The sequence below is a fragment of the Mobula birostris genome, chromosome 3 (assembly GCF_030028105.1).
Source record: "Mobula birostris isolate sMobBir1 chromosome 3, sMobBir1.hap1, whole genome shotgun sequence".
Lineage (NCBI taxonomy): Eukaryota > Metazoa > Chordata > Chondrichthyes > Myliobatiformes > Myliobatidae > Mobula > Mobula birostris.
In genome coordinates this window covers 189706002-189721544 of record NC_092372.1, presented here as the reverse complement: position 1 = coordinate 189721544, position 15543 = coordinate 189706002, and the positions used below count along the sequence as shown (strand labels likewise).

At 41.8% G+C, this 15543-nt stretch overlaps 1 protein-coding gene across 1 annotated transcript in view; it reads right to left on the bottom strand.

Annotated features, from left to right (window-relative positions):
- apbb1ip (amyloid beta (A4) precursor protein-binding, family B, member 1 interacting protein) overlaps positions 1-15543 on the bottom strand; it is a 139757-nt gene that overhangs the window by 79473 nt on the left and 44741 nt on the right. The window contains exons 2-3 of the mRNA XM_072253863.1: positions 6601-6684; positions 2557-2647 (exon numbers count right to left, since the gene is read on the bottom strand). Of these exons, the coding sequence (XP_072109964.1) occupies positions 2557-2647; positions 6601-6684 (175 nt within the window). The remainder of the gene's footprint in view (positions 1-2556; positions 2648-6600; positions 6685-15543) is intronic.

The window sequence follows — 15543 nt, the reverse complement described above, 5'->3', positions numbered from 1 at the left end:
TTGAGAAACCTGTGAGTCTTTGTACATGAGTCACTGAATGTCGACCTGCAGGTACAGCAAACAATGAGAGAGACATTATGTTTGTCTTCATTGCAAGAAGATTTGAGCACTAGAGTAAAGAGATCTTAGGTGACAAGGCAGATGAAGGGATGATGCTACCCCAGGCTGGAGAATCTAGAATCAGAAGTCATTGTCTCGAAATAAGATGATGGTCATTCAGGACAGAGGTGAGAATAGATTTCTTCAGAGAACAGCATGTTTTGGCAATTCTCCGTGCAAGAGAACTGTGGAGTCTGAGTGTAATCAATGAAGATTGATATTCTTAGATAGCAAGGGAATTGAGGGATAGAAGTGCGAGGCCTACAAAAGTGAAAATTTGAGAGTACAGAGTTTGTAAGCTCCTGTCAGAATAAAAGGGAAGGATAACAGGTTTGGGCAACCTTGGTTTTTGAGATGTATGAGTCCCTGGTTATGGAAAAGAAGGAAGTGTATAGCAGGTATATTCAGGCAGGAAAAAAATAATGTAGTTGAGAAGAATAAGAAATGCAGGAGAACACTTAAGAAAGGGATCAAGAGGGCTAAAAGAAGACTAATACTCTAGCGGACAAGGTCTATGGCTTCTACAGATACTGTATGTTAAGAGCTAAAGAATATCAAGGAGCACAATTGGTCCTCTGGAGGGACAAAAGTGGTCCTCTGGAGTGGTAATCTATGCATGGAGCTGAAAGAGATGGATTTTTTTGCATTTCGATTTACTCGAGAGACGGACACGGAGTCTACAGATGTGAGGCAATACAGCAGCAAGGTCATGGATCCTATACCGGTAACAGAGGAGGAGGAGGTGTTTGCTGCCTTGAGGCAAATTAGGGTGGACAAATCCATAGGGTCTGACAGGATGTTCCCTCGGACCCTGTGGGAGCTGGTGTAGAAATTGCAGGGGCCCTAGCAGAGATATTTAAAGCATCCTTAACCACTGGTGAGGTGCTGGAGGATTGGAGTATAGCTGATGTTGTTCCATTGTCTAAGAAAGGCTCTAAGAATAAACCAGGAAATTATAGGCTGGTGAGCCTGACATAAGTAGTGGGAAAGTTATTGGAAGGTATTCTAAGGGACTAGATATATAAGCATTTGGATAGACAGGGACTGATTAAGGATAGTCAACATGGCTTTGTGCATGGTAAGTTGCATCTAACCAATCTTACAGAGCTTTTTGAATGAAGTTACCAGAAAAGTTGATAAAGGCAAGGCAGTGGAAGAGTGTTCAGTCGCTTGTCATTCAAGTTGAGGTAGTAAATTGGATTAGAAATTGGCTTCGTAGAAGAAGTCAGAGAGTGGTTGTAGATGGTTGCTGCTCTGACTGGAGGCCTGTGACCAGTGGTGTGCTGCAGGGAACGGTGCTGGGTCCATTGCTGTTTGTCATCTCTATCAATGATCTGGATGATAAAGTGGTTAACTGGATCAGCAGATTTGCGGATGACACCAAGACTGGGCGTGTGGTGGACAGCAAGGAAGACTATCAAATTTGCAGTGGGATCTAGACCAGTTAGAAAAATGGGCTGAAAAATGGCAGATGGAATTTAATGCAACCGTGCTGCACTTTGGGGGGGACCAAATAGGTCATGGTGAGTGGTAGGGCACCGATGAGTGTGGTGGAACAGGGGGATCTGGAAACACGCATCCATAATGCCTTGAAAGCAGATAAGGTGTTAAAGAAAGCTTTTGGCATATTGCCCATCATATATCAATGTACTAAGTACAGGAGTTGGGATGTTATGTTGAAATTGTATAAGACATTGGTGAGGCCTAATTTGGAGTATTGTGTTTAGCTTAGCTCATCTGTCTACAGGAAAGATATAAATCAGGCAGATAGAGCACAGCGAAAATTTACAGGGATATTGCTGAGACTTGAGCTCATAAGTTATAGGGAAAGGTTGAAAGGTAGGACTTTATTCTCTAGAACGTAGAGAATTGAGGGCAGATATGATAGGGATATACAAAATTAAGAGGGGTATAGATAGGGCAAATGCAAGCAGACTGTTTCCACTGAGACTAGTGGTCATGGGTTTAGGATGAAAGGTGAGAAGTTTAAAAGGAACATGAAAGGGAACTTCTTCACTTGTTGGATCGTAGGAGTATGGAATGAGCTGCCAGTGCAAGTGGTGGATATAGGGTCAATTTCAACAAATAAGGGAAATTTGGATAGGTACATGAATGGAAGGGGCATGGAAGGCTATGGGATTAGGCAGATTAATGGTTTGGCACAGACTAGATGGGCCAAAGGGCCTGTTTCTGAGCTGTAGTGTTCTATGACTCTCTTCCTTCTGTTCTAATAGCCTTCAGGTATAATTGACATTTACAATATAGATAACTAGAAGCAGCAAAGGCCTAGAATCAAAAATGATGTTCCTAAAAATGAACAAGCTAGGATTGGAGAAAGCAGAAGCCAAGAGTGGCCAAAAATAAGAGGTCGCACTAAAACATTGCATTCAAAGGCTAACCTTCCTGGATAATCAGTGTTTAATGCACTTCTGGTTGCATTGTTTAATGTATTCTTACCATTTTCATCTGTAAAACCAATGGAGAAGTTGAACTCCATTTTCTGATTGGCTTTAATGGGTTCAGGTGGATTATCATCCACCCCCAGACTCTGTAAGAAAATTTGAAAAGCAAGCAGTTTATTTTTTTTAAATCATAAAACAACACCAAAAGATAGTATATTGAATACAACATTTTTCTAATGTTAGACTGATTAACATTTGGGTCTTTTAAGTGATAGCAACACACACAAAATACTGGAGGAAGAGGAACTCAACAGATCAGGCAGCATCTGTGGAAAAGAGTACAATTGGCGTTTCAGGCTGCATTTTGTGTGTGTTGCTTGGATTTCCAACATCCACAGATTTTCTCTTGTTTACTATTAAGTGATATATTGCTCACAATGTATGAACTTCTTTGATACCTTCAGTATTAGTCTTAAACACACCATTAAAAGGAGCAAACAGAAATATGAACAACTTAACGTTTGTGCTACTATCTGAACAGTTTAAACAAAATTTAGGATTGATTACAATAATTCTCACTTTGTTCTTTATAGTTACTTTCCTTGGGGCCGATAATGTTTTGTTATTGTTTTTAGTTGTTTTAGCTGCCAGAGGCTTAAATCACCTTGGGGAATGGACTCTGATAGTATTTAGGCTAACAAGTTAGCAGTACTCAAGGTGTAGTCCTGGCCAGCTCACCAGCAGCAGGCAGTGGAAAACTGGCTGTAATCAATGCAAAGCTGACTGCAGTGCAGGTCTGGGGAGCCTGTGTAGGAGTGTACCATGTGAGAGATCAAAACCCAGGGTTACGGTTACTTGGAAACATGAGGTGGGCCAGACTAACTTGTCGGAAGACAAGCAGCACTCCAGCTAACTCTGAGCCCTCTCCCTCCCCACCCCTTCCAAAGCATTTATTAAAAATGCACCTTTTCCTTACACATTTAGAGTCTGCTGATAAGCCTGCCTGTAAAAAGTGACCACATATCAGGATGTACCTTGACCGATAGAAGGCAGTAGACTTCAAGCATCCTGCCCAAATGTCCATTAAGAACATCTTAGAGACCCATAATTGACATAGAGCTCTGATGTCCGTATTGAAATATAACCTCTCTATAATGGTGCCCATTTCAGGATCCTCCTGTGGGGATCATATTGTGTGGGGCGCTTCCAGCTTTCAGTGGGTGTGGGCATCACCTACCTTTAATCCATTGCCACTCTGTTCTTAGTAAGTCAGGAAGCACCTACAGGAAGGAGTAAACAGACGGCGTAAAGAGTAATCCGGTCCTGATGAGGGGTCTCGGCCCAAAACGTCGACTCTTTACTCTTTCCCATAGATGCTGCTGGGCTTGCTAACTTCCTCCAGCATTTTGTGTGCGTTGGTTTAATTTCCATCATCTGCAGGTTTTCTCATGTTTGTGATATTACTCTGTTCTTGCATGGTGATAGGATACGGGTGGGATGCTGGGGAGAATAGGGTAGATGGTAGTGTTACTGGGCAAGTGTTGGAGTGAGAAATGAGGAAGGAGAGATAATGTCACAGCCCAGAATGCTAATCCAGTACTGGAGTAAATGAATATTCCGGTTTATACTGCCTACTGCAGCAATACGTTGAAGGCCCAATCAGATGGCATTTAGAATTAAACTAGTTGCTCTTATCAGTGACTTAATTTTGAAATTGGAAACAAAAGACAAACTTTATTGTAATTTGTAGGTTAAATAATAGTGCATGGTTTGAATTGAAAATGAAATTTCAATTAATTTGTTGGTTACTTCAGGCTGCCTTGTGCTCATTCTAAGTTATTTAAAGATCGAACCCTTTGTTTCCATTGAGGAAGAATGGAAGATGGCTAAGCACCATGCTACAGGTTTTATTTTTCTTTGCCTATTATGCTGTGGAACCTAGTCAAGCTTTACACAAGGACACTCTAAACAGATGTGTAATAGAAGTATTGAAAGACCCTGATGCACTCAGCTGATTGAGGCAATAGGGAGCACAATGCAGTATTGAGTGTTTCTTTTTCTCTCCAGTCCTGCCGAAAGGTTTTGGCCCAAAACGTCAATAGTACTCTTTTCCATAGACGTTGCCTGGCCTGCTGAGTTCCTCCAGTGTTTTGTGTGTCTTGTTTGGATTTCCAGCATCTGCAGTTTTACTCTTGTGTTTGAGTGTTTAAGCACTGACTGCTGATTCTGATGTAGCCTGCAGCTTCCACTTCCTCACTTCCAGCGACAGTGTCGTTCAACGATTAGTCTCACTGTTGGTTCAGGTTTCCCAGCGTACTCGGTCAGTGATTCAATTAACTTTAAAGAAGTGAATGAGCTCACCTTTACTGCTTCGTTTCACTCTACCCTGTCACTTTCTCTGAAGTCATATGATTTAAAATGTGACTTCATAGCTTTTTATTTCTGGGAAGTAAATAGTTGATCACTTTGCACTAAAGTAGACTTTTGTTTTGCTGTAATTGCACATTTTTAGTAAAAAATTGTTTAATTATTCAGCACCTCCAAAATCTGTTATTACCATCCCTTCTGGAGGGGCAATAGATGTGTGCATTTTTTATACCAAGTTCTCTGTCCAACTCAATGAGTTTGATTATACAATCAATACTGACAACTGACTGTACTCTGTCTGCAACGTTCATTCGATTCACTTCAGTGGAACTGATTTTCAGAGACAGAGAGCAATGAACTGTCATGTTATATGGTGCACTAAATGTATGAATTTCTGGGCAATGTTCACCTTTCTATCATCATCAAAATCCATAGATTCCCTTCTGATTCTTGAAGGAATACCTTCACTACTAGCTCTCTAAGAGTTTGAGAAGGGTCACTACTAACTACCTAAGTATTCCATGCAAAAGCCTTAACTCAAGAATGATTTTTGCTGAATTACAAGGATAAATTTGTAAATATTTCCACTGGTTGTGAGTTATTGCATTGAACTACAGGCGCGTGGCCAAGTGGTTAAGGCAGTCGTCTGGTGATTTGAAGGTCACTAGTTCGAGCCTTGGCTGAGGCAATGTGTTCTGTCCTTGAGCAAGGCACTTAACCGCACATTGCTCTGCGATGACACTGGTGCCAAGCTGTATGGGTCCTAATGCCCTTCCCTTGGACAACATTGGTACCATGGAGGGAGGAGACTTGCATCATGGGCAACTGCCGGTCTTTCATACAACCTTGCCCAGGCCTGCGCCCTGGAAACCTTCCAAGGCGCAAATCCATGGTCTCATGAGACTAATGGATGCCTATTAACAGGACAATAGAGATGACCTGAGTACTCCCTAAGCATCTCTTTACTGCCACTGACCTCATGGATATAAATGACATCTAGAGACCTGAATATTTTCAGAATCTGTCCAAAAGCATTTTTTTTTCTTTTCTTTCTGACAATGGAATGTTTGGGGAGGGTGGAAGAAGCTTAATCTGTGTCAGACATACAGAAACCTCAATAACTGACTGAAATGCTCGGTAATTATTTTTATGTTGTGAGTCTATGGGCAAAATGTGATGTTGGATATTACTAAACTGGACATAAACATTCTGATGAAATGCATAAGGAAGCTGGAACAACTCGGTGGGTCAGGCAGCATCCTTGGGGGGAAACGCACAGTCAACGTTTTGGGAACATTCATCAGAATAGTCTGAAGAAAATGGAAAATAATTTCTCAAAGGAATAGTAGCCACCTAATTTAATTCAACTCTCCATTAGGACTGAAAAAGAGTCTTGGCCTGAAACGTTGACTGTTTATTCTTCTCTATTGATGCTGCCTGGCCTGCTGAGTTCCTCGGGATTTTCTGTCTTGCCAGTGATATTAAATCTGATTCTGATTCTGAACTCTTCTGTTTCTTTTTTCCTGCTTGCATCAAAATTTAAATCATTTTCCTACGAAGAGGACATCTCAACATCTCTTTGAGGTTTATCTTGTCTTCACTTGCAAGCAAAACATAAACATTTCAATGCATTATTTCTCTCCTCAATGCTGGACTCTTCCTGCTGCTGTCCAATCACCTGTACTTGGTTTGCTCCTTCGCTAATGTAAAGAACAAATCAAGTACAACCAACCTGTGTCAGCAAGTCCATTTCTCCCAGGAGATTGCTGAACATGGCATCGATGTCATCACTGGCATTGCCTCCTCCGGGCTCCATCTGGAAAGGAATGAAGCAGACATTAATATAGGGAGCTAAATGTATTGCATGAAATAGAAAATTTACACATAGGGCCACCATATGTGTATGCAACCATTTGAAATCATTGCTTTGAGAGACTGATTGTGGTTTAGGAAAGGTACGCTGATGAGGAAGTCTAAGAGAGCTGCATTTGAATTGCATCTGGGTTACCCAAACACTGAAGGCTGGGCCAAATGATGGAAACTGTGATTTACACAGATGGGTGTCATCTGTCAGCACAGACATGGTGGGCCACATGCTGCGTGCCCCTATGACAAGTCAAGAGTTGCTATTGCTGACCCTTCAGTGATTGCTGGCTATTGGTGGGAGAGCAACCTGCAATCAGGAGGCCTAGACTGATGTTCATGATCCTGAAAGCCAGAGTGGCCATTGGCTTTCAGGCTTGTGGGGAAGGTGACGGATTGAGGCTGGGAAGGTTGAAAGCATCCTTTAGACCAGGGGTTCCCAACACTCTTTATGCCATGGTCCAATACCATTACGCAAGTGGTCCGTGGGCCTCAGGCTGGGAAACCCTGCTTTAGACTATTTTCCAAAAGAAGCAATTACCCTGGGGAGCCAGCAGCTCCAGCTTTGCCTTTGTGTCTTCCAACCCTTGTCAAACCCAGACAGCTACAGGAAGATGTGAATCCTCTTCCCAATTCTGCTGTAGGACCCCAACTTAAAATTCTCATATTCCATCTTTCAATACTGTGAAACTGGCTATGACTAGCAAGTTAGGATCAGGTTCCTTGGATTAGATTTTTGGCCCTTACCCACTTAAAGCAGGCACGGAGATTGCATTGATATTGAGGCTGTAAGCAACATCTCTCACCACAGACACTTCCTGAGATTGAATATTTCAAGTATTTCATGAAATACAGAAGGATCCCACCCACCCTGCTTATGGACTGTTAGCTCACCCCATCAGGGAAGAAGCTGCACAGCATCCACGCCAGGACACCAGACTCAAAAACAGTTACTTCACCCCAAACGGTCAGGCTAATCAACACCCCCACCCTACCACACCCCCCACCACTACATAACATCACCTAGCACAGTTGTATGTGCATACAATCAGTCTGTGTAAATAACTGTTACTTATACTGTACATTGTACTTAATAGGATTGCTTTTTATATTTATTCTGTTTTGTTTTCTTTTTTTATTATGTTCTTTGTGCTTCTTTTCTATGTTGCATCAGATCCAAAGTAACAATCTTGGATCTTGAACTTCCAATCTTGTATTTTCTGGTTTTCTTTCAGATTTTCAGCAGCCTCAGTATTTTGCTTTAGTTCATTATAATATGCTGATGGTTGGGATACCACCATGAGGCGATAAAATCAAAAATAACCATGAATTAGAAAATTAACTGTGGCCCAGTTGCAATAAAGTTGTGCTCAGGAGCGGGGTCGAGAAATGATGAATTGGCTCATCTCTTCTGTCAAAGGCAAGTGGTCTTCAGAACTGCAGTGAAAGAAGTGTGTGATACCTAGATAATAATTCAGGTCATCTATGAAATCAACAGATAGCTGAACTGCACACAAGAGCTGAAGGCATTCAAAGGAGTTGTATTTTTACAGTTCTGAGCATATTATTTGTGCTCCACCCTTGCCTTTATCCTGTTGTTACCTATATCAACATGGTTCTTTTAAGCATTTTGTGCACGTGTAGGAAAGGAGATGAAAAAGCAAAAAGTGGAAGGATATATAACAGCTTCTGTATGAAAATAACTTTCTTGACATCTGACACCAGACAGTGTCTGAGCGTGACTCTTGATTGCAGCCAGGAATCTATATTTCATTGGTCAATAAAAGCAGAAAGCAACAGTAAAAGGGAAAAAAATAATCTCACCTTCAGATGCAGTTCAGTAATTATTCACAGTCACATCACAGAATTGGTATGAGATGCATGTCTCAATGATAAAAGTTCGAGAGCAGTTTGAGAAATGGCAATTTAATGCGCATTTCTCCAACAGTTTGCACTGTTTAATTTAGGTAAACACACTCTGCTGAAGCTACTGCATTTCTTCCAGCGAGATGACAAGCTAGGGCATGGGTAAAGAATGTAACATCGAAACTCAGGCAGGCTTGAACTACTGCCGCGTTCCAACAAGCAGAAGTGAAAAATGCCTTCTGCACAGAGGATGAATACAAAGTGTTTCAGTTCAGTGTCGTTTAGTGATTGGATTGGGATCATCACTTATACATGTTACAGCAGGCAATGCCTTGGCTTTTTTCTCTTAACTAAGCAAATGAATTAAATGTAATAATGTAAATGAGGAAATGGGAGAACTAGAAGTGTTAAGTCAGAAGTTAGGTGTTTTAAAACCTGAGTTAAATTTATATCAATTGTGAAATGGCATTGCTAAGTAATAAGTCACTTATGTTTCAGAGATATCACAGGTCTCATTTCAATTTCCACTCCTTCCTTCTCCCAGACTTCCTTTCTGAATTGCATGTGGTTATGTACACTTTCAAAATCAGAGGTCAGTTACATCACTATTATCCAGCCTATGCTGGTCATAAGACATACTGCAGGAATAGAATTAGGCCATTCAGCCCATCGAGTCTGCCCCAATATTCCATCATGGTTAATATATTAACCCTCTCAACCCCATTCTCTTGCCTTCTCCCCTTCAGAGGCTGAAACAAAGGAGTTCGAGAGGAGATTTAACTGAAGGTATGAGGTTGTGTCAGTCCTAAATAAAAGATGAAGGCAGAAACCATTTCCCTTAGTTATGAAATCAAAACTAGTAGAAAGAACATTGGAAGCTGAGATACAAAGTACATAAAATTGTGAGAGGCTTAAATAGGGTAAGACCTTCAGAGTCTTTTTCCCAGGATGATGTCAGTACAGGATTCTGGGTGACGAGATGAACACAGAACACCAATGAATCAATGAGCATGGATCAGAACATAGGACTGTGTCATAAACACAAGAAATTCTCCAGAGGGGCAAATATAAAACACTGGAGGAACTCAGCAGGTTAGGCAGAATCTATCGAGAGGAATGGAAAGTCAATGTTTTGGGCCGAGACCCAAAATCATTAGGACTGGAAGGGAAGGGAGAAGAAGCTTAAATAAGAAGGTGGGGAGAGGGAAAGGAGTAGAAGCCAGCAAGTGATAGATTTCAGCTTAAATGGATCATAATTTGTTAAGTGTGTTCAGGGAAGGTTTCTCAAGCAATATTTTGAAGGGTGTAATAAAGAGGGTGTAAAATTTGAACTCCACCAGGTAGGGTAAGTGGCTGATGTGTCAGTGGGGGGGGTGCTTTGGAGCCAGTGACCATAATTCTATTAGCTTCAAGATTGTTACAATAAAGGATAGAACTGAAATTAGGTCTTAAATTGGGGGAAGGCTAATTTTGCTGGCATCAGACTAGAACTTTCAAATGTCCTTTGAAACTGTTTCCAGGTAAAGCAATGTCTGTCAAGTGGTAAGTTTTTATCAGTGAGAAGAGTTCAGATCCAGCATGTACTTGTTTGAGTGAAGGGTGAGTCTTGCCAGATTAGGGAACCTAGGTTGATGAGGGATATTAAGGGTCTTGCATCCAGCACCCAGGTACATAACCCAAGCTCGTGTAGAAGTGTATGCCCAGGGACAATATTAGGCACTCGGGCTTTGGAAATAACCTCCATTGTGCTGGTTGTTCGGATGCTCTGGCTCCTGGATTAGGCCGAATTTGATGTGTGACGTACATACAGATGGGCTGCATTTGGAGAGTAGGCCCTGGCTGACATCCACACATGATTGAAACATGCAGAGTACGTAGATTTCGGCAGCAATCCTTTGCAATGCTGATCAGATAAAACTCCTGTCAAACTGGACTTCCATGAGCAACTGACACTGTTTACTATTTGCTAAACATGCTGTTTGTATTTTTGGAAAGCCTAATGTTTAGCAGCAGGAATTGTCACCATCTTCGCTACTTAAATGTATCCTTAGTTATACACAGGTGAATGATCGGAGAAGGTCGCTTGTAAGGTGGTGATGCTTTTCAGTATGTGGCTGAGACTGGAGTTACAGAATACTGAGACTCAGGTCATTTAACTACGAAAATGTATATAATGTATACAGAAATGAGGCAATGTTTCTTCCAGCCAGGGTGAAGTATATAACACACATAACAAATGATATCTTATGAAGGTAAGGATACAATTTACAGATGAATCACACATAACCCAACATGCATTAATATTAAATATGGTAAGCTCCAGGACAGATTAACCAGAGACACTTTAAATACGATGCTGCCAGGGGTTCAGAAGCCTAATGGCATTGGGGAAGCAACTGTTCCTTGTCCTGACGGTTTCTGTTTTTATGCATCGTAGTTTCCTGCCTTAAGGTAGAAGGTCAATGAGGATACTGGATGGATAGGTGGGTGGGATCCTTAATAATACAAAGGGCCCGGCATATGCAGCGCTCTTGCTAGATGTCCCCAGTGGATGGTAGGGAGACCCCTATGATCCTCTTAGCTGTTCGCGCAGTCCTTTGTAGGGACTTCTGGTCCGATGTTCATACATGGTTGAGGCAGGTACAATATGAACATGTAAAACACATTTGGACAGGCACATGGATGGCAAAGGTTTAGAGGGATATGGGTCAAATACTAGCAAATGGGACACGCTTAGGTGGGTGTGGAAGGGCCTGCTTCTGAGCTGTGTGATACTATGAATTGTAATATTGAAGTTACCTCTAAGTTTAGGCAAAACTACTGGATAGGAAGGTTTTTGGTGACCATTGATTTAAGTCTACAATGAGATGGGGGAACGAGAAGATGGCTGCTGAGAAAGGCTATCTGCTTCGGTTGAGATGCAGGTGAGGCTGGAACCATGTAGGATTGCAGCAATTCCCAATTCATAAGGGACTAATGTGGAAGGATGTCCTGCTTACCCAGTGGTGTGCTCTCCAAAACCTACAGCCACAGACCAAACCCTGCTCTCAATGCAAATAGACGTGATGGTTACTATGATTTTTTTTTCGCTTGAGCGTCTTTTCAGGCTGGTACTGAATGCACAAGCATATCAAGGACAACAATATTAGGGTGGAAGTGGAGGTTATATTTAACAGAATCAATTAATCTGTTTCTCACTGAGTGGAGAATAGCAGGAATCCCAAGGATTATGAGATTTCTTAGTAGTGTCAAATGTCATCTCTTGCATCCACATCACCTTGAGGTGTCACACAACAACCTGGAATATCTGGGAATCACAAAGCATTTCATTATCTGAATGTCCAGCTGTTCAATGATGGCTAATGCCTACAATGCAGAGTGCAGTTTTGACTCATTCAAGGTGGAGGTCACTCAGTTCATTGTACCTGCTCCACCCTCAATAAAACTCTGGTTGATCTAATTGTAAATCCAACTCTACATTCACATACACCTCCAACTTTGGATTCACTACATGTACCTGATTTGTGATCATTAAGCAGGAGATAAACCAAAGACCAATGTGGTCTATGTAACTCAATTGCTCCTTGATCCATCTTGTAATAATTAAACTAAAATTTACTGGTTCCCCGAAGCTTTCCTTCCTCAGGTAGAACACTTTAGCTGATAACCATTGTTATCACATGATGACACCATTAATTCTTACTCCTTCCTGCCTGGTGAGATAGAACAACTGCTATAATTGTACCATTACAGCACATGTCTGTATCTTCTGTTCCACATTTCTGATTCACATATTCTGTTTGCCAGAGTGAAAGGTGGTGGCTTTGGATCAATAACTATCCTCAGAACAGCTGGCTGAGGATAGCACATCATAGTCTACACATAAGAAGGGAGAACCCCACTACCATCAGTAATGTTTCTGAGGAAGCCGTTAGTCTCCTCAGTCTCCTCAGTCAATGACTCTGCTAACATGACTAAGGGCAGTCTCTCTGCAAGTCATATCCTAAAAGATATAGAATAGAATATTCTTGGGCCCATTGAGTTAGAGTCAACCATCAAGCACTCATTTACCCTCACCTTGCTTATTCTCTCCACATTCCCACCAACTCTCTCCTGATTGTATCACTCACCAACACACTAGGGGCAACTTACTACCAGTGGTCACTTAATTAGGTACAGGAGGTATCTAATAACAGTGGCACTGAGTGTATATGGCCAATGAACACACCAGCCCCCGCCTTTGGGATGTGGGGCCCTAAGGAAAAGATGGTGGTGAGATGGCAGTCCGCTGAGTCGCAGCGGCTCCTACGGGGCCAGGCAAAGTGTTGCTGTCTTTTTTTAATGTATTTTTTATGATGGCAAGACCCTGCTGGACATTAAAAACTTAAAGTATTGCAGGCCTACCTCTATCAGCGAATTGCTTATTGGCAGAGAAGGAACTGGACGGTGCAGATTGTATCAGGGGGGTGTTGGTGGAGTCAGGGCGTGAAGGCGGTGAGTAACAGAGAGTGATCATCTTAGTCACTTTTCTTGTGATCTTGTGACCCTGTCGGACACTGTTAATATGGAAAGCTTCATGTCTGAGTCACTAATTTATTGGTGGACGGTGGGGGGAGCAGGTGTCCTGAGTCATTGCAAGGACAAGGCCTCAACCAGAGGTTGATAGATTCTTAACTGGTCAGGGAATGAAGGGATATGGAGAGAAGGCAGGAGATTGGGGCTGAGAGGAAAATTGGATGAGCCATGATGAAATGGTGGAGCCGACTCGGTGGGCCAAGTGGCCTGAATCTGTTCTAATATCTTATGGTCAGTTTGCGGTGTCACCTGTTTACGGTCGCCCAGGTGAAAGACATTGGAGTTGAAAGTTGTGTGGTGTGGCATCTCAACTGGAGTCAGTGCTGCCCCCTGTGTTCACTTGGCAGAAGACAAGCCATATTGAGTTCGACTGCAGACTACTGCAACATTCATGGACACAGGGTCTTGGACTTTTTTTTTGTATGATGGTACTTTGCTGATATCTTATATGTTCTTGCTATCTTATATGTGCTATATGTGCCTTGTGCTGTGTATGACTGCTGGTACTGTGTTTTGAATCTTGCCTCCAGAGTTACGCAGTCTCATTTGGCTGTATTCATGGGTAATCATGTGTGGTTGAATGACAATTAAACTTGAATTTGAAGAATCCTACTGGTTACGAGAAAAACCTGTCAACTTCACATAGAAATCACTAAGGGTCGGGATTGAAGCTCGGTTACTGGAGACGTGGGGCAGCAGTTCTACTGCATGTGCACCTCTGCTGTTAATTTAGTCACAGTGTGTGTGACAGTCAGACCAGCAAGAACATAAGGAACAGAAGCACAAGTGGGCTTTTCTCCCTTGAGCCTGCTCCATCATTTGGCAAGGTTATGGTTGATCTTCTACTTCAAGAACCCCATCTTCTATCTCATATCCCTTTAATCCATTAAGACCCTAATTCTCTCGTATCATTGCAATAACAGACTTCCATGGTAGAAAATTTGAAAGGACCACTGTGCTTTGAAGGAGAAATTTCAGTAATAAATGGCCTATTCATTATTGATTGCAGGATCTCAACTCCTTGGCCAGGAGAAAGATCTCTGCAGATACACATCAAGCTCACGATAAATCTTGCACATTTCAGTAAAGTCATGCATCCTATTTGTTGAACCTCTTACTGCAGACACACCAAATGCAGTAATCTCATGAAGCAGTCTGGTGAAACTTTGCTGAATGATATGAGATCAAAACTGTACACAAGACAGCAGGTGTTCTTAGCAAAGCTCTATCTATTTGTAATATGTCATCTTTACTCTTTACACAAATCCTCTTGCAATATAGGCCAACATACCATTCAGATTCCTAGCTAACCGCTGCACCTGTTGGCATGTACAAAATGCACAGGTCCATTTGAGTGTCAACTACAATACTCTTTTACTACTTAAAGACGCACAGCACCTCTCTTTTATCTACCTAAATAGAAAACATCACATTCTCCCATCTGCCATTTGTTGCATGCTCACTTGGCTTGTCCTTAAACCCATGAAACCTCCTTGCATCTTCATCACCTCTGAAAGGAACACAAGAAATAAGAGAAAGAGTAGACTGTCCCTCAAGCCTGTGCTGCCATTTGTCAAAATCATGGCTGATCTTCTATTTCGGATCTATTTTCCTGCACGGCCCTTTTCCCTTTATCTCTGCTTTGAATGAACTTAGTGGCTAAGCTTCCATAGACCTCTTGTGCAGAGAATTCCTAGAAGGACCACCACCATCTGTGAAGATATTTCTCCTCCCCTCAATTTGAAATGGCTTATGGTTTAATTCTGAGACCGACCCTTGCTTCTAGCTTCATTACATTGAAACACAGAGTGAGATGTGTCATTTTGCATCAATGAGCACAGCTCAAGCATTGTAATGGGGGAAGCCCACTAATGCCGCCACCCTTCTGATGCTATCATAGCATGGCCACAACTTGCTAACCCTACCGTATGTCTTAGCTATACTTTGCTGCTTTGAACAGCAGTGGCTGGAGTTTCTAGGGGTGATATGGAATGTGCAGGATAGATACACCCCAAAGACAAAGAAGTATTCTAAAGGGAGGATGAGGCAACTGTGGCTGACAAAGGAAGTCAAAGGCAGCATTAAAGCAAAAGTGAAGGGCATATAATCTAGCAAAAATTCATGGGAAGTGAAAAGATTGTGAAGCTTCTAAAAAACAGCAGAAGACAACTAAAAAAAAATAAGGAAAGAAAAGATAAAATATGAAGGTAATCTAGCCAATAATATCAAAGAGGATACCAGACATTTTTTCAGATATATAAAGTGTAAAAGAGAGGTGAGAGTGGATATTGGGCTGCTGGAAAATGACACTGGAGAGGCAATAACGGGAAACAACGAAGTGGCAGACGAACTTATTAAGTATTTTGTGTCA